This window comes from Corvus hawaiiensis, chromosome 7, assembly GCF_020740725.1.
Source record: "Corvus hawaiiensis isolate bCorHaw1 chromosome 7, bCorHaw1.pri.cur, whole genome shotgun sequence".
Taxonomy (NCBI): Eukaryota; Metazoa; Chordata; class Aves; order Passeriformes; family Corvidae; genus Corvus; species Corvus hawaiiensis.
The window spans coordinates 19804925-19828815 of NC_063219.1; the positions used below are offsets into that span (position 1 = coordinate 19804925).

Sequence of the window (23891 nt, forward strand, 5' to 3'; positions counted from 1 at the left end):
GAGTTTCAAAGTGTGTATATGTGTGTTGTTGATGATGTTGTTCACACTACAGCATGTTTAATAGAAACAGATGTGTGTGATGTGAAACTAGATGGCTGTTCCATATTTGAATGTTGAAGAGCACTGTAAAGAAGCTGTTAATAAACTAAGGACATGCACTAGTGAATGACACATCAGCCTGTGTGTTCTGATCCTAGTTATATCATAAAAATCAGAATGAACTCTCTGATCAGATTGCAGTTTCTAATTTCAAATATAATGGTTCCACTAATTTAAAGCAATTTCCTGGATGAATGAAAACTGCAACATTTTTGACCTTGCCTTCATGTCTGTGCAGGTTTGTTTTACGACAAAATTTTGTCTCAATAAAAAAAGAAAAAGGAAAGGAAAAAAAGTCGGAATATGGTGGTTCTGATATATAGGTAGAAATTAGATACCTGAAAGTGTGTTCATTCCCCTGGAGAACTAATTCCTTTGGCTACAGCTGAAACCTAAAGTCCCCACTTCGGTAGCATTCTGAAATACTGTCTCATTTGGTGTTTGACCGATGGACATCTTTATAAATTAAATCCTTTCGTTTAGGAAAACTCATTAAAAACTGAACATAGTTTTATGATGTAATTTGAATTAGAGGGCAGACTGGTGGTTTGTGAATGTGACAGGATTTTTATTAGCTGTTTTAAGTCAGTCTTTGGTGAAAATCCTAAAATATCCCAGTAATAAGTAAAAGTCAGAGTAGTCACAAACAGTGTTGTAAATTCACTAACGGTAAAATCTGAGGTGTCAAATATCATATAACTAGTTTACAGATTGTAGTATAAATTAAGTTTTTGCAGATTTTTATTGGAGATAACAGTCTTAGATCTAATGAAAACCAGAGGAAGTCTAGTTAATAATCTATCTTTGCAAGTACTCCCTGCAGTTTTTTGAATGGTTCAAGAATGGAATATGTGTTTCTAAAACTTTCAAGCAGTATAAATAGTAATATTTAATTAAAGACGTCTACTTAAATATTACTCTTTGATCAGTATTACAAACTTTCAGTAAACTTTGGATTCTAAAACTCAAATGAAAGCTGCCTATTACTAATTGTCCATGTGTAAAGTGATGATTTAAGCCTCTTTTTGTTATAGATCAGTCTAATTCCAGGGTTCTGTCTAGTTCATATGTTGCTTATTGTCCCAGTTTTGCATGAGCAGTGAAAGCTGTTTGTACCTTTTCAGTAAATAAATTGAGTACCAAGGGTCTGCTCTGAGGAAAACAAGGAATAAACTCTGAACTGTTTTCTCTTTTGGAAAGCAGTACGCATGAAGAAAAATACGTATTTCTGGGTTTGGGGGGTTTTTTAAGTTTGTCATCTAGGTCTAGGAAAAAATAAGTAACCAATCTTACAGCAGTTTGGGGTATTTCGAATCACAGAATAAATGTGCTTGGAAAAGACCTTGGAGATCATCAATCCAATCTGTGACCCAACACCACCTTGTCAATTAGACCATGGTACTGAGTGCCACCTTCAGTCTTTCCCTAAACACCTCACCTGGTTTTCAGCTAAACCAGGGATTGTGACTCCACCACCTCCCTGGGCAGTCCATTCCAGTGTTTAATCACCCTTTCTGTGAAGAAATTCTTCCTGATGACCAACCCGAATCTTGCCTGGTCAGCTGAAGATTATGTCCTCTTGTCACTGGTTACCTGTGAGAAGAGGCTGACCACCACCCAGCTACACCCTCCTTCCAGGGAGTTGTAGAGAGCAGTAAAGTCCCCCTGAGCCTCCTCTTCTCCAGGCTAAACACCCCCAGCTCCCTCAGCTGCTCCTCACAGGACTTGTGCTCCACACCCTTCACCAGCTTCCTTGCCCTTCTCTGGACACAGTCCAGCACCTCAACATCCCTCCTGAACTGAGGGGCCCACAACTGGACACAGCACTCAAGGGGTGACCTCACCAGTGCTGAGTACAGGGGGACAGTCATTGTCCTGGCCCTGCTGGCCACACTATTCCTGATACAGACCAGGATGCCACTGGCCTTCTTGCTGTCTGGGCACACACTGGCTCGTGTTCAGCTGCTGTTGACCTGCACCACCAGGTCCTTTCCCACTGGGCCGCTTTCCAGCCACTCTGCCCCCAGCCTGTAGCACTGCATGGGGCTGTTGTGGCCAACATGCAGGATCCAGCACTTGGTTATGTTGAACCTTGTGCTGTTGGTCTGGCTCACTGATCCATCCTGTCCAGGTCCCTCTGCAGGGCTTTTCTACCCTCCAACAGATCGACATTCCAGCCTAACTTGGTGTCATATATTAATTTCCTGAGGGTACGCTCAACCCCCTCATTCAAATCACCATTGAAGACATTGAACAGGATCATTAACTTAAGCTCTTAATGAGTATAATTTCTACCTGATGGTTGTTGTCCGAATGGGCTCGTAAGTATGCAGCAGGGGTTGTGCTAGCCAGTGTAACTCCTGCTTTCAGAGGAGTGGGCTATTGCATGCTGCCTTATAAATCCTGGAATTGTTAGGAAACTGGAGATGGAAGCACCTCTTAGAGATCTAGATGGGGCAGCATGGAGGAGTCTGCCTATTTGCTGGGCAGGTGCTCACAAGCAGTTTGGGGACGTGACTGCCTGGTGAGAGTTCAGTTGTTAGCAGCCAGCTAGTTACAGCAGAAGCACTTCACTCACAGATGGTTAGCAAGCTAGCAGGGTAATCCTTCTAATGTTGTTAATATGTTAAATGGTGTGGTATTTTCTTGGGCTCTCTATTTTTATCTCCAGAGCCTCTGCTTGCTTTCTGAATCACATGTGTTTTTATGCTGGAGCACATGGCTTTCTCATGCTTCCATACCTTAGGAGTAGCTTTAGTTCTGCTTTCTGAATTTGCAGCTGATCTCTTGTGTATGTAGTGGCTGTTTTGGGAACTCTTAACTTAGATGTACAAACAGCTTGGCATGTTCCTTCTGCCTCTGAATGGACATTTGAGAAAAAAATTATGTAGAGGTATTATTTAATGACCAATAGGCCTTACTCAAAAGTTCATTCTCCATCATCTCCTTCCACAGTTTTCACTTTCCTGTATTCTGAAAAATAGAGATGTGCTTTTCCCTTGTGTAGTAGCAAAAATTCAGATTATACAGTATTAAATATCTCTGAGGAGATGATGTCTGTGTGTTTTAATACAGATTCGGGTCTTGATACAACTCTGGTTTTAGGGTTCTGTCTTTACCAATATGAAGTAGAAGGAGTTTGGTAGCAACTGATGATGCTGAAACCCTAAGTTGCCAGTCATAGAGCCTGGAGGACTCCTCCATAGTGTAGTCTGTTAGCTGCTCTACTCTGTTCTGCTTGGGCAAACTGGTTCAGAGAGCCCCCCCCCCCCCCCCCAAGATTCTGTCAAGGGACCGCAATTCTCTTGACAAAATGAAAGACTCTGAGTCTTTTTTTTTTTTTTTTTTTCCCTTCAAGTACTTAGACTGTAATTACAGAAGTGAAGTTTTTGCATGGCTTGGACAGATTCAGTAAATCTAGAGTGAGTTCCAACTGGAATAAAACACTTTACACATTTTTTTCATGTAAAGAGGATATATAGATATACACACAGCCCCCAAATGACAGAAGTACATAGATATATTAAAAAATATGTATGCATCAGCATATATTTTAGTATTTCTTGTGGCTGATAGACCACAGCTGAGATACAGGTCCAACTTAAAATGCAAAGTAGTTCTCATTTTTTATGTATTATTCATGAACACTTGCTAGTATGACACAAAGTTACCAATATATTTTTTGTATTGCAATATCAGGTTGGGGAGTTCTTTTATCTAAAATTATTAAAAATAAAATGTGCATTTTAAAATTCCCTTGGTAATTTATCCAACTAATCTCTGTACAAAGCATCTCAAGCTTGATAGCTTGGATGGAAGACTTGGTGCTCCAGTTGTCTTGATACAGATGCTGTATAGAGCACTACAAGCCAAACCTCTTCTAGAGCCCTTTCCTGTTACTTTATGCAAATTGCTATTTTTCTTTTGCACATCAGAAAGGCAGATGTGTTCGCACTTGTTGTATCTACATAAGCATTTTAATTTGGATAAGGAGTTCGTTTTTGAAATAAATATTCTGATTGTTCCCACTTGCCTTACTTTGATTTATCTTGGAAATCAAATCAGATGTGCTCCAACAGTGGTCCTGCTGCGTTCCGCTGCTAGTGGCCATTGAGTCTTTCTGATCAGACTAGAGCTATTTGGAAGTGAACATCCTTTGAAATGCTTGTAGTGTGTATTTTAGGACCTCAGCACAAACTGTTCAGCTCTACAAACTCGTTCGTATTTATCTGCATTGCCTCCTAATGTAACCACTGTCCCTTGTTTCACAGACCAGGGAAAGCAAAACCATTTTGAATTACATGTAGTCCTTCACTACATTGGAAATTTGAAAATTTTGTTTCCCCTCATACATGTCTTCCATATTGCTTGCTCAGATCCAGTGTGTTGTATGATCATATCATGTGACAGGTCTACATCTCACTATCTTTGACTTGCAATCACCACAATTATTTTGTTACATGAATCAACTCTTCCAAATATTTCATCAAATAAGCTGGATTTTGTGAAATCCCTTTGGCTGGCAGTTGTAATTTTTCACCTGCAACTTAACAGGGTCATGTCTCAAATCCATGACTAGAAAGATGCTTATTTCCGTGTTTTTTGTTTACAAATGAGTGTAAGGCTCGCTGGAAAAGGGGAGCATATTTTCTATTTGCAAATACCTTTGATGAGTAGTGGAAGGTGGCCAGTGGAGCAGTCTGCAAGTTTAATGCATTCTGTACTCAGTCATGAGCTAGTGAGAGGTGATTCTGGATAGAAAAACTTCAGTTAACTGATGTTACTGATTCAAGTACCACACTTGAATTTCTTCTCTACAGACATTGAGCTCTGTTGTGTAGCTTTTCTTTTGTGATAGAGTAATTGTGCTTCAGGACAAACAGCAGCACCTTTTCCCTTCAGAAGCAAAATGAAATTGAAGCAGGGTACTTAAAAAAGCTCTGTGAGCTGGCAAAGTGTATTTTCAGTGGAAGTCTACAAGCTGCTATGTTTCTGAAATGGTCATCTTCTATTTGGGCAGACCTCTTGAAGTGTTGATGTAATAGCATTAGTTGAAAGAATGAACAGTCCTCTCTTTTACAAATGTACAAAATGTAGTAAAACTACCTAGAACGCTCAGCAGATTTACTGGCTACTAGAATTGCCTTTATTCTGGATTTCCATCACAACGATAATCAGTCATAGGGGTTGAAGTGCTTGATGATTCTTCATGCTGTGTAAGGTAGCATCTAACATTAACATAGAGCTGTCTTAACCAACTAACTGAGGAAGTATGTTCATTGTTTGGATAGGTCCAATTTACCTTTTATGTTCTCTGTTTCTGACTTAGTTTTTGTTGAATGTTGTAGCGTCTTCTTCTTTACAGTAAACTAGGCAAACTGATTTCAAGAACTTAAGTCCTTTTCGAGTAGAGCATGTTTAAAAATGCACTTTGTTAATCAAGCTCAACTGGCAACTGGAATTCAACATACAGTCAAGTAAAATATTGCTGATTGTGACTTTTCTCAATTGGTTAGGCATTGGATGATGAATTTACAACAACAGGAAAGCAAAATCAATGGCACAGTAGACCTATTTCTGAATGGACCACCCAGCAAGTATGCCACTGGTTAATGGGAATGAACATGGAGCAGTATATTACAGAGTTCACAGCTATGAACGTAGATGGACAGCAGTTAATGCAGCTCGACAGTGAGAAGTTAAAGGTATGTGAATATCCTGGGACAGATTTGTAACTGTACAGGTTTCACTGCTGATTCAGGCGTATTTTTAACCTACAAAGTCCAGTTTCCTGGTTTTGTGGCTTTTAAGGGATAGTTATTTGTTCTTTTTATTTATTTATTTTGAGTTACTTGCTTTTGAAATACTTGGAGACTGTATAGTTAGACAGTAATTAGTAATTGATTGTAGAATTAAAGACAGGCTGTTTATAGACATAAAAATAACAAATATTGCTTCCTTGTTTGTATCTTGAGGAAATGAAAGTAAGCATAATTATCCAAGGGGTCTTGATACATCTGTCACCTAATCTCAACAGAAGGTCGTATCAAACAAAGCAAGTTCTGGCCAATTCAAATAGAATTGCAGGATCCAGTTTTAGAAGTCTGTTTCTTCCAGATTTCTTCTTCAAATGGAAAGGCTAAAATCCTATCTGGTGACCTTTTAAATGTTTCAGGCTTTTACTCCTGCTGAAAATAGGTATTCTGAATCTTTTGAGCCTTTTCTTGCCATTTTATATTTGAAAGGCTGCACTGTATATGTATTCCTTATAGTGCTGGTAAATTCCTGCAGTTTTCTTTGCTTGTTAGATTATCACACTGCATTTTGGACAGGCAAGAGGTTCATTGGTCTATTCTGGCATAAGGCAAATTATTATTAATGATCAGTAGTAGAATTTGAGGGGTTTAGGTGGGGAAAAGGTGTCTAACTTCAGTCTCCAAAATATGCCTGAATTGCAACACTAAATGTCCTGTGTTTTATAAAATATCATGGGCGCAGAGGAAATACAAGTGACTGTCTCCAGTTGTGGAACCTTGAATGCTGATGCCTAAAGCTCAATGTGCACCTGATGCTGTTGAGGGTGAGACAGTGCGAGCACAATCAGACACTTGGAATCGGGCACTGCCACCTGCCGATCGCAAGTTGAAGTGTACTGTCCACTTCCTGACTCAATTATACATTTTAAAATCCTTAAAATTAAGGAGTAGTTACTGAATAAAAACTCCTCGTGTATAAAAAGAGCTAGAAAAATATCTGGAGACTACTACTTTTATTTTCTGGAAATGCACAGGGGTTTACATGTTTGTAAAATGCAACACAAAACTGTTATTTCACAACTGAAGAGTTGGCCGTGGTTTCCTTACCTACGTTGTTACCCAGATGATTATTTACAATGCTTTTGAGGCCCTAAGTCCTTATTTTTCAAGTAAGCAGACTATCTTGCAGAAAAGTGAATAACACTTTCTTGCATTGCTAATGCACAAGCACTGTTGACAGTGCTGTTGGAAAAAATTACTGATGAGATTTTGTTTTGTTTTCCCCCTCTAAAGGCTTTGGGAGTTTCCAGTCAAAATGACCGATCAACAATAAAGAAAAAAATTAAGGATATTAGAAAAACACAGGAAAAACTGGAAAAGCAAAAGGAAAAGGTTCAAAAGAAGGAGAAGGAAGTTCGCAAGACTGGCAGAGTGGTGGCCACTCTTGAATCAAGCTGCTAAAATGACCATTCTGTTTTAGTGCAGACTTGCCTAATCTTGAGGAAGTTCAGCAGATTTGTATATAATTGTACAATTGAGGGAGGAGGGAAAGTGCAACAGTTCAACGTGGTAGGTGGTTTTCTACTTTTAAATTGTGGTCCCTCCCCATTACAGCCCAATAAAATGAAATAATACTTTCAGTATTTTTATGTCTAGTTGACTCTGCCTGTACTAATAGAAAATAATTTCACTTTCTGCCTTAAGTAACCTTTCTGCTTCTAAGGTGTCATATGCCCTTTTCATTGAAATTGATGTTTGTGAAAAGTAGAATGCTGTATTAAAAATCATTCCAGTGTTAGTCAACTAGCATTTGATAGAGTTGAATCTGATAGAGGGACAATAGAAAAATCCTGCCAACAAATTCAGTCTGTGACAGTCTGTTTATCTGTTGCCACTAAAGATGTATAGTAAAAATTAATTTTAAGAAAATGGTAATGTCAAATTAATTTAAAAAGAAAGCATGTATTTCAAATTTATGGATTATTTTGTTTTAATTCTTGTACTTCTGGGACTTCATTTAAAGTTCTCTTTAGTAGCACATTGTTTTTGAATTCTATGTGTTGCAATTTACTGAGAAAATGACAAGAAATACTAAGTAGTTTTCACAAACTACACATCCTAAGCATATTAGGTTTTCTGTACACTACCGGTATGGTGTTGGGACAAGGTTTAAGCCTATAAATAAGATCCTTTTTAACCTATTTTTCCTAAATGATACATAGTTTTATAGATTTATGCTATGAATAAGATCCATTTGCAATACATGTATTTCTCTTTTCTACATGCTACAAGATTTTTTGCGGACCAAATTTATATATTTTCTAATTTTAAACAATACTGTTTTTCAAACCTAAAATACTGAGGGAAGAATTGTAGGAAAAATTATCACTGACGCACTGGGTTTCTGCCTTGTATTTAAACGTTCAGTTGTAGACTACAGATTATTTCTCTTTAAAGGAGGATTTGATTCTTGAAATAGCTTAGAACATGACTTGGTGTTTCGTATATTTACATACTATTTTCTAGAGACACTACAAGAGCACTTCCTTAAATTAGATTATTCCAGAAGCATAGACTAGATTAAATATCAGTTCCACCCTAGAATGGACTAGAACAAAACGTACATAGTTTGTTTATGTGGACCAAGTTCTCCTTTAAATCTATGGACTGTCTCATTTTAATTAAATGAATGAACTTCACTGTTGGTGTTTCACATTTATTATTTTTTTGTATAAATGTCTTAAGAATTTCAGCAGAAGGACTGTGTGGAAATGCTTCTGCACACTAGGCATTTCCAAAATAAAGTTTGAAAATATTGGTAATAACTACTTTTTTTAAGAGGTTATATTTCAGTTTTATGCATTCTTTGGTCAAGATTTAACTTAAGTACTTTGTTTGCAGTAGCTTTGAGTTGTGTGCCGAACTTACAGACCTTGAACCAAAGATGAATGCTGCCCTACTGATGAAAGAGAAAGGAATTACAAGTATGGAATCATCAAATGCTCAAGATCACCCACATAAAACCACCCTTTAATTAATTTAGTCAATAAAGTTGAGTGCTTTCACAGCTAGAACACAGTATATTGATAGAGCCCCATATAACCTTTTCCCTTTAAGCCTACTCCTGGACCCTGTGAAGAGTTTTCTCATGAAGCAGACTAGTGGAAATAATGGTTTTAGAGGTTTCCCTGTGTGCAGAGCTGTTGTAGGTGAGGAGGGGCCATAGCAGGGATGATAAACTCCCCTGGCACCTGAGCATGAGAACATTGATTATTACAGCCCATAGCATTTAACATCTGTCAGATGTTGAACAAGAAGGCTGGCTGCACGGAACGAGCTCAGTTCCAAGCTACACAATCACCCAACAGAGTTTAATTTTTACAATAGTTTTAATGAATAAATGCAGTGATTCTTTCAAAAAATTAACACAAACCAAGATTATTTCTACAGTACAAGATTGTGCATACAAAACTATTAATCTCAGCATTTTGATAGTATACTACTTTTCTGTAGTGATTCACTTCAACTTAACCAGTGTGCTAGCAATGCCTTCAGTATAGTAATGAAAATACTAAACACAAAAGTTGTCTTCTGCACTTCTATTGAAACCAAAAGTTATCAAAGACCAAATTTGTAACTAGGATTAAATATTGTAAATCAAAACACTACACATTTGTGTTTTCACCACAAGCATTCAGGGTGCAGGTGAAGAGACAGATACAAATATAATTATACAGCATGTTGTTTCAATAATCAGAATTCAATTGGTAGTTAGCCGAGAACATGAAAGAGACTTTATTTCAGTAATATCTAAAATACTTAACAGACTTTGTAGAAAACAAACTGTTAGCTTCCCTTCAGAAACTGCTTGTGGTTGTCCGATGTTACTAAAATCAGTTAGTTAAAAGATTTAAAGCCTAGAATATAGCTTCAGACCTGAGTTTTTAAAAGCCCTTGCTATAACTTTCAGTTTTAGTTTACCAAAAAGCAATAGCTGCAAGTGTCCCAACATTTGTACCGGCCCCATTTTACACTATATGGCATTCCTCATACCCTCTTACAGGGCCAAAGAAGTGAACAGCTCTCAGTTCCCCTCACTTTTAGGCCTGCAGATGGAAAGCTGTGCCAGTTACCACCTCGCATCCTTGTAAGGAAGAAAAATAGGGGCCTCAACATGCCCACAAGCTTGAGTAGGTAACCCTGCTGTTCTGGTGCCAATTAAGCTACAGCAATCCTCCCTCAGCTTGTCAGTTTACTGTGTATACAGTCCAGTCTGTAATGCACTTCTGTTAAAGTTACCTACATTAGCTTAACCAGGGTATAAAACCATTTCATTGTTTTGCGGAACTTGGCTAGGGAGGTTGCAGGTGATAAGTCTTGAATCAGGCTCAGCTACAACTAGAGCAGCATGACTTCAATTTCCAACATCCCATCTATCCCCTTCACTTGTGGTATCTCACTTTCTGCTCTGTGCAGAGACAGTAAACTAGCAAAAGCCAGGCTTATTGTTTCTGAGGGATTATGCATGTCTGCTGCAGAACAAAAACCACAGAGCTACACGCAGTTTAATTAACTGAGAAGAGGATTAGTTCTCAATGGCTTTAATTGCATCACTCCTAAAATTTTCAGGAATGACAGGGATCAAGGTGCAACACAGATGTGTATGATTTGAACAAAGCTGGTACAGTAGGCATTAAGTTGAATTCTTTATTAAAAGGACTTCTTATCTGAAATGTAATATTCATTCCCATCTCTTATCTTCCCCTGTGTGTTTTGACAGTTTGTCTTTGACTGATTAATATGTTCTGGTTATCATGTTACTACAAAAATGAGGCCAGAAGCATATCACAAATGCAAAGGTATTTTCAAAAACCCTTAATTCCACTTACTCTTAGTTACTCTGAGAAGGTAGTTTATACTGTCAAAGTAATAGCGATGCCCTTATTACAAACAAATTTTTAAAATCTGTTTATTAAAATAGTTTCCATTTACAGCTGTACCTGCCATACCCAAGTCTGAGATCTTATAAAGGCTAGAATGTTGATACTACGTTTTGGTATGACCTACAGAAATACAGGCAAATGCAGGACAACATTACTGTACACAAGCCAATGCTATTTTTTAATTCACAATGATTAGGGCAAGATAAGTTTTTCACATCTATCATATATTCACAGTCAACCAAAGAAATACAACCAATGTCACATACCTGAGATACATTATACCAGTAGTAGCTGTTAAAAATGCTTTTTAAAATTCTTTATCCCTACAGAGATGTGTGATTTCTACAGCTGAAAAAACCCCCTTGTTGTAGGCAATGTATGTAGGCAACATACCTAACTTCACAAAATTAAGCTTCAGCATGCTTACAAGGGTATAGCAATGAGCTCAATACTTCTTACACGAGCTTTTCATTAATCTGTAGTATTGTATAAATGAAAAATGTTCCAGTGAGATTTTTCAATATTTTTTCTAATAAAACTGTTTTGTAATTATATTAATTAATACCACATGTGACAGACATTGCCTTGATCCCTACAGAAACCAAAATATTGCTCCTTTGACATAGCTCTGAAAGCAGTCATAAATAGAAACAAATTAAGTATGACCTCACTTTGTAAGTGCAGGTTTGGGAGTTTTGGTGGCTGTTGGTTTTTTCATTTCAGAAAAGCCTAATTACTCTAAACTTTCTGTTACACCACTTAAAATTACTCTCACATATCAAAAGTGGCTCAACATCTTGGTGTAAATCAGGTCTTTTAAATTCCCTTTACAGACAAACCTACTTCTTACGAACTGCTGAGGAAAAAGCTACATACTGCGAAAAGTGGTCATGTCCTTTGGCTCACTGCTTGGCACACACCAATCATCGGCTTCATGGTTTGCTTTATAATGTTTCCAGGCTGCTTTGTTGTATACAGGGAGTCTTTCAATTGATTCTGTTGATAAGGCCTGTAAGGAGAAAAGGCTGTAGTTCATGATTCTTTTTAATTGAAGTTATTGTAACAGAACAGAGAGTTCCATTGGCAGTTCAGATTAGAGCTGCTGATAAATGTAAAATGATAGAGTGTTAGATCATACCTTGATGTAAATAACTGCATCTGTACCATAGCCTTCTAAGGAATACAGTTTCAGGTCTCCTTGGAAGTACTGTGCATACAGACGTGATATGGGTAAGCCATAACCAAATCCAGCCTGATAGGAGAAAAAGTGTATTTCCATTAATTGCATCAATCAGTGGCATTTTCTGTTTTAATAGGTAAAATAGACAAACTAAGCACGATGTTTGACAGTAACAGGAGTTCAGATGTTAACTATTATGCCCTCCCCCAAGCTATTATATACCCCAAAACCACAAGAATGCATGGATGATTGTGATTATGCGAAAACTGTTTCATTCATTTGTCAGACAGGGCTGGTAGATAACACTTCTTGTATTATGGTAGCTTTTTGAAGAGATGCCATTAGAGGAAACTCTGCTGTGTCTGTGTCACGCCTCATGGAGCTACTAATCATAAGTACTCAGTGTTCTTAAGTCAGATACATTTCATCATCAGAACATATAAAAAAGGTTCAAGACACAATGCCTATGAATTTGCAGCTTATACTAAAATTCTACCAAGCCCTGACTGCAGTAGCAGGATGTAGCCCTGAAGTGTTAAGCATGATTTTTTGTTTAAATACTAAATTTAGAGGTAATCTCTCAATGACCGTACACAATACTTCTCTGTAAAGATCTAGTGTTTAGTGAGTTGCAGAGTCATCTACATGCAGAACTATATATTTTTTTAAATGATGCAATGTGGGAGAATAAATACAGGAAAGCTATACAGAGATTCTAATTTCTGAGAGCTTAGGCTTTATTTCTTGTGCATTTATTACGTTCACATGAGACCAAAGTAGATTCTTCATATGCCCTGTCCCATCTGTGTACCTTCATCCTTGCTGGGGGATGGTACAACTGACTACACAATACAAATGAACTATGGCCTTGATCCAAAGTCATTGCTATAATTATTCTTCCTTTCATTCAGTGGCTACAAAAATAATTCAGAATCCTGCTCTCACTACAGTACGTGCAGCATAGCTAAGTGTTCTGCTTGAGGTGGCTGATCTTTAGATTTAGTAGAGAAAAAGAGAATCTTGAACGAATTTAAATAATCTTTAGTATTTTATGCCATTTTCCAGTTATTTTTTGAAAAAATACTTGAATTGCTTGAATTAAGTAATATTTAAATATTATTCAGTGTAATATCTATAAAATCGGAATTTCATAGGTTTCGCTGTATGGTTTTTGTGACAATTAGACATATCCATGATGCCAGGGTATAAAAGATTTGCATACCAAAGGTGTAGCTCGTGATGTCTCAACACGAGGACGTGGTGCTGTTGAATACATGTAGTTGAACAGTCTGTCGATTTTCCTCATAGGAACACCACCACCACGATCACTCATCTGGAACAAGAAGGAGCATTTAGCTTTATATCCCTGAATACATTTTTTATAAAAGACAGCTTCTCTCAAACAATAAGCCAGAGAACGTTCAGGTAAAACATTATTTGAAGCTGTCCCTACTAAGTTACAGGTTCGCTTTAATTCTCATCTCCAACAATGACCATAGAGAGATGAATCCTTCCCTTTCATTCCTTATCCAAACCATTAAATAACATACTACCATAAGAAGCATTCATAATCTCTTGGAGGCAAGGAAATTCTACTTGAATTGTGCATTGCTTTTATCTTGGTCATAACACACTTTTGTCTGAAGTCACTATCTGTACCTTTTAGCAAATGCTGTGTATTTTATCCTTATTCTTCAAGAATATATACTTAAACTGTCATTTAAGTATAATTTACTAAAAGAAACCTGTTACTGAGGGAGTAAGTCAAAGGAGTTGTTTTACTACAGTTTAGCTGGACCTATGAAAAACCCAGTGCTTACAGTTGGTCTTTGAAATCCAGCACAGATGTTGTACAGAAAAAGAAGAAACTGCAAACTGTACTTCAGGAGGTTTGTTTTGTGTGGAATATACAGTATATATTTTGCTTTCTTCAGTTGTTTCACACCTGTATAGCTGTGTCATTGTCACTTACAAAATGCTAATATTACAATTGTATAAAGATGCTACTTAGTTTGTAGTCGTGGTTGCTTCTAAGCTAGGGAAGACACGAGCAAGTACAGGATGCTATTGCAGAACCCTCAGTGTGACTGCAACCTGTTCATTACTTTCCTGCTGAGGCTGTATGTGAAATTCCGTAATGGTCTTTTTACTTACAAACATCATCACATACAATCTATTAATGGAACCCTATCAGCAGCTCAAGTTACTAATATGCTGCTCACAACAGGAAAAAAAACCCTAACCAAAGTAACCTTCAAAATAATAAAAAAAAAGTGAGTACCTTCACAGTTAAATCCTCATTTCCCAAGGTGATGTGTACATGAATTGCAGGATAAATGCATTGATCAGCATGATGTTCCATGGTGGCTCTCATTGCATTCTGTAATTTTCAAGTACAACTTAAATCCTATTTATCCTGTAATATACTTTGTATATTATCTTAAAACATCAATTTAGTAGTTATTTTTATCTTGTATTTAAGAATCACAACAAGTGCATATTGGTTTAGAATGGGTTTTTTAATATTTCTGGCTTATTCAGTATCAGCATATATATAGTTTATTAGAATACAGAGACTTCAAATACTTAATTTTTTTAAAGGAAACGTGAACAGTTTAATGTACAGAAGTTTTGTTCTAGAATTTTTATAATGCACATAGTACATGCAATATGACACAAAGTCCAAGAAAAGTCTAGGACTGAACTGCTTGAGGAAAGCTCCTTAGGTAGGACCTGTTAAACATTTTACCAGATTTGAAGATACACAATTTTTGGGACATCTTATTCTCACTTGCTTTATTAACTAATGTCTTCGTATGTTTTAAGATTTAAGCTGTCTATTCAGAAGGTATTCAGTGGCTAGGTAGAAGAGATGCATCTTCCAAAGCTGTTCATTTTGTATGCAATTACTGTTTAGTGTAGCTGTGTTCCTGCAGTCAAATGGCAAGAAGTCTGCACTTGCAAAAACATGCTATTATCTAGAATTGGTTCAAAAAGTCAAAGCAATACAATCTCAGTAAACAAAGATGTATTGAAAGAACTGTGTAATTAATGGTTAAGTGCACAGACCTTGAAAAGTTCAAAAACCATGTGATAGAGATGTGATGGCACGTACACCACTTGCATGGGCTGTCCTGGTGATTTAGCTGGAGAGAAGAGAGTCTAAATAACTAAATAGCAAATGAGGTATCTTTTATTCATTCCCACAATAATTCAAAATGTGAATTTGTATTGTTGAATTTAAAAAAGGAAAATGTGAACAGAAATCTTTTGAAAAGTTGTATGTTAATCAAAAGTCTTAATCAAGATTTTCAAATGTTGCTTGGTGCTTTAGAAATTAATCTTAAAACCCACTATGACATCACTGATTAGGGCGTATCATAGTTGCTTTCTAATAACCTCCTCATAGGTATCACGAAGATGGAATGGAATGTCTTGTATAAATCTTTAACGTGTTGCAAGAAATGCAAAGAGGGTGAGATGCAGTAATGTCAGGTAAAGACACATTAAATCTTTAGGGAGGGAAGGAGCCTGCTAAAATTTGTTATATCAACAGCTGTAGTATCAAAAACTTCTATTCCTGTCAGTTTTCTGATTAAAGGGAGGAATGGGGAAAGCATTCTGCCAGATTTAAAAAAAACCCCAACCTATTTATTACAGTAGATACAGAGAAGACATGAACTATATGAAAAGCAGGAGAACATTTTACCACTAGCTCCTCTAGAAGAAGCCATCATGATGTTCAAGACCATGCCTTGTCCATATTCACTTACCATTCAACTCTTCGAGGATAAGTTCTGGAGAGCTCATGTAATACAAATCACAAAGTCTCTTGGCATTTTCATAGCCATCTATAATAATAAACACAGGAAGTTACATTTTCCCCCTCTCACTTTTTTTTTCTCCTTTAGAGTCTGCCAAAAAAACCAAACATTAGAAGTACTGTGCGCTGTCAGGGAGATGTGTATTTTCTCACAAAAACTGGGTTTATAGGAAAAAGAAACAAAATTGTATTAACACTTTAAATAAAACTTCTGCTCCAGGTAGGAAACAACTAAACAGTATAGGAATATCAGGATGTGTATTTGCTCTTAGTATAGACATTCATGTAAGTTTTCAGGATTCTTGTTCTTATCATCTGAATTTACCTCTAATAACTTCAACAACATTGCAGTTAGGATCGATGCTTCCAATATGTTTCGGATGAGCTGGATTAATTTTCCCACCAAACAGTAAAGCTGCCAAAAAAGAAAACATTATTTAATATCCAGTATAATTTTATAATTTTAGTTTGTCTCTTCAGTTTTGCTAAATAAAAAATTCACAGGCAATCTATAATTTCAGTCCTCACCATACTTGAAAGCCTACTATTAATAAATATTTTAGGAATTGTACTAAGAATGAGGTATAAATGGAAAGGCAAATAGTATCCTCCTAAGTGGCACTTTAGTACATATTAAGCACTTAAACATTAAAGGAAAATACAGCTGACATGGTACAGGTAACATTTCCCCTCCATTCAACACTGGCACTTACAGTGTTGATTAAGGAGCATTCTGATTGAAATGCGGCTCATGTAGAAGCGGTCTAAAAAATACTGCACATTCTGTGAGGTCACTGGATCAATGCCAAAGCTTTCCTTGTATTCTATTACTCCTTGAGCCATCGTAGGAATTACATCATTGTGTCGATTCCGGATTTTTATCACAGTATCTGTAAAACTAAAAGGAATACATTGTTAGTATTTCACTTTTGAGGGAATTTAATACTCTAGCAAACAGAGTGCCTGTCTACAAAAATGAAGACTTCCATACAAAAATATCACACTTCTGCCGACTGCAGTAAGAAGGCAGGTCAGTCCTTACAGCATATTTCAGGTGACTAGCATTGAAACAACCAGTAATCAATTATTTTGACTATTTATAAAATTTTTATTTATTTATTATCTTGGTTACTGCCAAGAGAAAGAGAAAACCATACCAGCTGTTTCCATGCAGAACAACCCATGCCTGTCAAATGGCACGGTCAGCCAACACTGACCAGAGCATTCTACAGAATGACATTATGCTGAAGTGCTTCATTTCCTGTTTTAATGTACCCTCCTTTTAGGGACAGAGGATGACTGCTGTAAAGATTTGAGATAGGAAATTTTTTTGAAGCTACTGTTTTCTTGCCAGTTCTTCCATACAATATTAACAAGATACTAACGTGTGACAGCAAAGCCTTACCTGTGAACCGCCCCTGAATCTTCTGAGCTTTTGTCCTTAAAGTCAAGAATCTCCTGAAGACTTTGGACGTACCTTTCAATGAAACAAACAGGATAAAGACCAATTCTAATACGCCTCCCCAGATCTCTCTGGTTAGCAATTTGTGGTCTTCCAATGTTGCATGTTATCGAATCATTCTACCTGTCTCCCCTGTGAATTTTGTTAAGATTCCTTTGAATCTATTTATGATGTTTTCTTCCAAAATTTCCAGAGCAATGAATTCCACAATTCAATTAGAATACACAAAATATCATCTTTGTGTTTTAAACCCAGTAGGTGATCACTTATTTGTAGCCTCAGTGAGTTCCTGTTATTAGAAGAGTCTTTCCATTTGTTCACAACTTAAGTATTTCTGCCATCCCTTTCCTTAGATACTTATTTTCCAAGCTGAAGAATTCTATCTGGTTTCTCCTCACGTAGAAATTGTTCCAACCCTCTGATTATCCCTCTTGGTCTTTTCTGTTCAGGATGGAACTGCATGTAATTCAGGGGAATAATGGGCTAACACAATGCTACAATTATATTCCTCCCCATTTGTTATTTAGGTCCTAACACTATTTTCCTTCTTGCCATCAACTGACAAATCCAGAAGAATATTCCCAGCAGCATCAAAATTTCTCTTTCCATTGTAAGCAAGCAAGCACACAGGGAGGGAAGGTTATTCCCTGTGTTCTACTTTGCCCAAATGGAATTAATTTCCCATTTGATCAGTGTCATCTAGTATCCTAAGAATGTAAGCATTTGTGTTTCATTAAGACCCTTCATCTTCACTGATAGCTCTTTTCATATTCAGTCATCTAGTCAATCCCACTTATTGGAAGATTTTGTGTTCTCTTAACTTTAAAAGCCTTTACAGAAATCCTTGTGCCTTTGAGATTGCCAAAGAGATTGCAGTTGCCAAGCAATCTCTTTGTTTAGCTTTCATCTTAAAAAAAGTTTATGCCTAAGTTCCTTACTTGAAAACAAATTTTATTTTTCAAATAATGTCTTTTTTACTTTAATACCTTCATGTTCTCTCTGTTGTTTAATGTTTTTGCTTTGGGAGCTTCCTGTTTTTCTTTCTTCATATTTTCTATACCTTTACTCTCAGTCTGCAATAACCTGTCTTGTAAATGGTGTCTACTATATTTTGCAAACATTGCGTGCCTTAGTCTGCTTCTGTTGTTTCTTCAACTAGCTTCTTCACTTTCAGGTAAGTTCCCTATTAAACATTGTTCTGGTGGATTTTTGTTTAAAAAAAAAAACTGTATCCTCATACACGAGTGTGTGTGCAATACTTAATTCTTAATGTGAGTTCTCTAATTGCTCCTAAAGGTTATTTCCCACATCTGTAAATCTAGTTTCTGATGACATTGGTGTATTTAATATCTCAGTATAAATAAGTGATGTTCACGTAACAAGCCTGTGAATGTTCTTTCAGTAGAAGAGAGTCAGTTCCTCCAACCTGTGTATATGCAGAAGGTCACCCTTCAAGGAATGGAATGTCACTGTTCTTACCAGCTCTGCACCAGCTGAACTGAAGGCGTTCTTAGGAGGTTGTCTGGAAGCAAGCTTATTTCCTTCATTATGTTTGCCAATCTCACAGGCAACTCTTGCCGCAGAAACATAAATGAAGTCTTTTCACAAGCATTTTCAGATCCTAAGACCAATATGACATCAGAATTAAGTCAACGCTTATGGTAGAGAACTACACAAGCTCGCTCTTTTTTGCACAACAGGCCTATGCCTTGGTTTCAAAGCTGACTCAGCCAGGCTGGTAAGCCAGTGTTTCTTTCATGGCAGCAGCCCACTTGTGTTTCAAAATTTATCGCATACTGAAATCTACCCCTGGCAGTAAATGAGAATCTTCAATATATAAAGAGAAACTAATGCAACAGTTGCAGACCCATACTATACAACTTTAAATATGGCGTGTCTCCATGTGTATTGTTCATTTTATTTGCAGCAAACATTGACTCTAACAGCACTGATCAAACAGTATGTCATTCTGAGCATGTCAGAGAAGCAAATGAGGCCAGCGCAGGAAACTATTTATGAAGTATCATAGTTCCATACACCCTGCTTTTGATTACTGATCGTAGTGAATTGCCATAACTCATCCTCAGACACTTTCAGAAAATAAATCCAGTAATATTGATCTCATTTTCAACTAAATCTGTTGTGGTTTAAATTCAGTCTTACAGGAACAGAAATCAGATTAATGAATTCACATGAATAGTGAGAAAGAAAGCAAAGTAGGACAGCTACTCTGCTTAGCCATTAGGATACTAATACATCTAAATTTTTACCTTTTTAAAAGCTAGAAGTGAAAATACTGCCTCTGACCTGTCCTTTTGTAAGAGCAAGTGTCATCTGTGGGGGTGGCAATTAAATGTGGTTATTAAAATCAAGACCTACGTTTACTCCCACGAAGCTTGTCTTCCTAGGCGAGAAAGAAGGCTGCAGCGTGGGGAAGAGACTAAGAAATGCTGTACTTCATTCTCAGCCAGACTTCTTTCTAGACTTCAAGACTGTCACTTAAACAGCATCTGAACTTCCTAACCTGCCCATCTGCTGCAGTGAAGTACATACTTCAGGTCTGGTGTTTCACAACAGGTATCTCCTAAAAGTTACTCCTCAGTTCACTCCTTCCATTTGGCAAGGGGAAGTTCGGGAAGAAGATTAAAAGAAGGGCTGAGGGCGGAAAAAAGGAAGCTGGGAGTGCCTTAAACATGAAAAATCTTCACCAAATTGAAATAGAGCAGTTTACTTTAAAGCATGCGGACTCAGACACATTATAAACTACACCAATGAAAGAATGTCAGTCAATAAAAAAGTGAATAATTTACAAGAAACTCCTCCGCAATGGCACACACCAGCATTATGCGTTGTCTACATATGACCTCTGCCTAGAAACCTTTCATTCTTCTCCCTAGTCAGATTGCATTTCGGGCATGACTGTTACTGGCCTTTCTCTTTTCTTGGGTAAAATTCTAAGAACAGATGAGATCGGAGGTATTAGAATGTAAATATAATCTTTAAAAGCCTAGCACACACAGCAAATTACATTCCACGAAATAGTTTTTGTACCTGAAGGCCTTAGCTTTGCAATCCTGGGTCAAATATGAAAGGCAGTATAGGGCAGACAAATTGAACAGGCAAACGACTCTCTTTTCCCTGTGCAGCTACAGTCTGTATCTAGGCAAAAAATGGGTATGACTCCTACAGAAGATACTGTGGTCTTATAACCCAAGACCAGACCTAAACTGGCTTATAGAATATTTCTTTTTTTTAAGTTAGCTTTACCAGATTTTATTATTTCCTCTTTGACTGCTCTCACTCTAGCAAAAGGAGCAAAAAAAAAAAAAATCCGTCAGATTATAATGGCTACAGAATGTCTTACACACAAGTACTGTCTCTGTCTTGCACTCTTTTTTTTATTTCTGTTACTAGCTTTTACTCTCTGGGATTAAATCCTTAAGCAAAAGACAGGAAAAAATATTTTGAAGTTTCCAAGATTATTTTTACCTTATGTTCAGGTATTGCTAAGAGCAAAGAAGTAGCCTATCTTTTGACACAAGGAAATAGTGTGCCTTGAAAATAAACACAGATTTTACAGTAACAATTATGTTATCTGTAGCGGTAAAATAATACAGGTCAAATCAAACTCTGAATTGCAAGATTCTTTGCTTAGAAGTATGGTAACAACAGAACACATGGTGGGGTTCCTGTAGGAATCTGGAGTTTTAAATGTCAGATACATTTCATTGCCACAAGTGAAACATTGAATAGATGGATGAAGTGACAGCAGATAATTATGAGAAAGTCTTCTTTGTAAGTCTTCCTGCTTATACAAAGTTAGGGGCCCTAGGATTAATTCTCTCTTAGGTTTTACTTACAAAACTATAAAAAGCCATGAAACTATCAACTAGTTATATATATAACACTTATGTAAACATCTATGCACAACAAAGCACCTCGGGTACAGAAACAGAACATATTACAGAATGGCTCCAACCTCAGGCTTTGAAAAGGTTTCTCAGTGTGACTTATACAACTTTTCTCTATGTGGTCTTTGCTTTGAAGCAGAATAGAACAATTCCTGTGATCCCTTTTGTTTTCAAGCTGACAGTCAAACCTGGAAGCATTAGGAGTGGTTTTGGCACAGAGCATAAGACTGAGTATCCTGTTACTGATTTACTCATTTTCAAGACTAGATTCCAAATCCTCCAGGATGGCTCTTGGTGTCTGCATCCTGTTCCTTCTCTCACGCACCTTCTAAAACAGCAGCATTTGGGTAGGATGTTTCTGTAGGGCACAGACAGGCGACTGAGAAGTGATGACTGGTTCAGCTCCTCAGTGCCAGCTGAGGCTAAATGTTTCACGTGTTTGGAAAATGCCTTTAGAAGGCCGCATGCTGCTTTGCAAAAGGCTTAACCAGTCTCACCTGTCTGAGTCACTGCTCTAACGCTACCAGTTGTCACAGCTGTTCCCACTCTCTCCCCAGCACTGCCAGTTCTGCAGGAAACACCCAACTACCCTGGTGGTGCCAAAACCTAGAGTTTGCAGCTAAATTTCAACCTTGTCATAGTTGCAGTCTCCGGGAATGAGCCAACTAGGCTCCCTTGCCCCAGAAGGAAGCAGAGCCCTTTTCTGCCAAAAAGCACAGCATTAAAAGAGATAAGTAACAGCCAGGCAGCGCTGACGGGGTGAGGGGTCGTGGCTGTCCCGCTCCTCACAAGCACCTGTGGAGGAGGGGCAGCGGTCGAGGGCGGCTCGGCGGGGACTCACCGAAGTCCAGAAACTGCTTCATGGAGAGCGGCGAGGGGGAGAAGCGTGAGTAGAAGTCCACCTGCTGCGGGATGCTGCCCGGGGAGGCGCTGCCCGGGGCGGCGCCGCGCAGAAGGGCGCGCAGCAGCCTCATGGTGCAACTCCGTCCCCTCAGCTCAGCCCGACCCGGCCGCCATTTCCCGCCGCGCCGCGGCCCCGGCCCCTGCCCAGGCCGCGGCCGCCTCCGCCGCGCCGCCGGGAGGCGGTGCCCGAGGGGGCGGTGGGTGTCTCCTCCTGGCCCAGCCCCGTAGCGGCGCGGGGCGGAGGAGAGGGTGGCTCTGAGGGAGCGGGTCGGGGGTGCTCGGAGCCGCCTGGCAGCGCCTGAGGCGGCCGCTCGGCTGCTCCCAGCGCCTTGACGGCCCACCAGGAGAAGGCGACGCTCGCTTCGTGGAGGAGCCCGGCCACAGACACGTACGCGGCGTTACTGGGGCCGGTGTCGCCTGCTGCCCGGCGAAGGGCTGCGGGTGCGCACTGACCGACGGGTGGGGAGCCGTGAGGGGGCCGGAGGAGCTGTGGGTGCGGGGACCGGGACCGCAGGGGCTGCGGCGAGGCCGAGAGATGCCTGTGCTCCAGCGGCGCTCGCCTGGCATTGGGGTGCCCGAGGCCTCGGCCGTGCGGGCTCAGCGCACCCGGAGCTCCCCCTCGCCGCGGGCTGGGGCCGGACCGGGCCGGGCCGGGCCGGGGCCGTGGCGGGCGGCGGGGACCCGGCTCCCGGCATGGGTGACCCGCGGGCTGGAACGGGAAGCTGCAGAAACCCACGGAAGCGCCGGCGTTATCCGTAGGGCCGGCGGGAGGGCAGAGCCTCACCCGAGGGAATCGGCCGGGCTTGAACCAGCCGTGTGTCTTCTCAGTGTCGCACCTGTGTCTGCCCAGCTGCCGGGTGGGCCGGGGTTTCTTTCAGTTACCGGGAAAAAGAGATTCAAACAAACAAACAAAAAGAAAAAAAAAACACAGAGGAAGAATAGGGCTTCTGCCTTTACAGATACACTCCTGATCGGTCAGCAATGAGCACAATACGTGTCTGTATTGGTAGAAAAGCACTTGGACCGTGTGCCACAGTAAATGACTTTACTGCCTGTTAAAATGCAACATGCGAGGTACCAAACTGTTGAATAGTTTCTTGTCCTGCTCTTGTAGAAATATCTAGAATACTGACAAAAAAAGGCAGTTAAGAGTGATTATAAGCATTTCTGATAAACTTATTGCAGTATAGATGTTAAAGAACTTTTTGACACTAAGCTCTCATCTCCATCAGTTAGATTTATTGGTACAGATTGATTTTAATACCTGGTAGCTTGAGCCAGGTGCCTCCAGACGAAGAAATCCTTGGGCAATTATTACAGTCTAAACTCCACATCTGTCACGTGACAGTCTGGATCAATAGCCATATTAGAGTCTGGACCCTTCTTGCCCTTCATTGCTTTGCTGTTTTGTTACCAAGTGTTTGCCACGTGGGCATCTTCACATCCTCTTAGGTCTGTTTCTGTGGGGGTTTCAGTCAGTTCTGTAGTCCATGTTATAATGCTGTTGCTCCAGCTATTAATTTTTTTAAGTAATATTTAAATTACAGTTTTGTCTATTCTAACTATTAGTAATGTTTAGGCTGTTAGTTTCAGGCTTCACTCTGATCCATCTTTGACTTACGCAGTACAGCTATACAGCTCAGCTTGCTATAACAATTCTAGCTACTTATGTCAAGCAAGCATTTAGCTACTTTCAAATAATACTAATTTTTCAATAATTCCTACCTTTGTTTTGGTAAGCATACCTGCTTTAATAATTTAGTATTTGATGTGAGTTTAACCCTAGTGACCTAGCAGAGTTTGAAGGCAAGGTT

The 23891-nt window shown here is 38.9% G+C and overlaps 2 protein-coding genes across 5 annotated transcripts in view; one reads left to right on the forward strand and one right to left on the reverse strand.

The window, feature by feature from the left end:
- LOC125328874 (neurabin-1-like) overlaps positions 1 to 8554 on the forward strand; it is a 42541-nt gene extending 33987 nt beyond the window's left edge. For all 4 annotated transcript variants that reach the window (XM_048310058.1, XM_048310059.1, XM_048310057.1 and 1 more), the window contains 2 exons: positions 5616 to 5804; positions 7149 to 8554. In XM_048310058.1, coding sequence (XP_048166015.1) covers positions 5616 to 5804; positions 7149 to 7316 — 357 coding nt within the window. In that variant the 3' untranslated portion in view covers positions 7317 to 8554. The remainder of the gene's footprint in view (positions 1 to 5615; positions 5805 to 7148) is intronic.
- Positions 8555 to 9225: 671 nt separating this feature from the next.
- PDK1 (pyruvate dehydrogenase kinase 1) lies at positions 9226 to 22237 on the reverse strand. Its single transcript, XM_048310072.1, has 11 exons — positions 22016 to 22237; positions 18743 to 18884; positions 17207 to 17278; positions 16515 to 16699; positions 16127 to 16216; positions 15752 to 15829; positions 15048 to 15124; positions 14260 to 14358; positions 13201 to 13311; positions 11937 to 12050; positions 9226 to 11807 (listed from the first exon to the last, which is right to left on the reverse strand). Exons 1-11 carry the CDS (start codon positions 22146 to 22148, stop codon positions 11667 to 11669), a joined length of 1242 nt encoding a protein of 413 aa, XP_048166029.1. The 5' UTR covers positions 22149 to 22237; the 3' UTR covers positions 9226 to 11666.
- Between the last annotated feature and the right edge of the window lie 1654 nt (positions 22238 to 23891).

Excerpts from the sequence above, each read along its gene's own strand:
- PDK1 (XM_048310072.1), bottom strand. The coding sequence starts at position 22,148 with ATGAGGCTGCTGCGCGCCCTTCTGCGCGGCGCCGCCCCGGGCAGCGCC. Across the intron at positions 16,700-17,206 it reads GATTCAGGGGCGGTTCACAG|TTTTACAGATACTGTGATAA; the intron begins GTAAGGCTTTGC and ends TATTCCTTTTAG. Across the intron at positions 14,359-15,047 it reads TGGTTTTTGAACTTTTCAAG|AATGCAATGAGAGCCACCAT; the intron begins GTCTGTGCACTT and ends TGAAAATTACAG.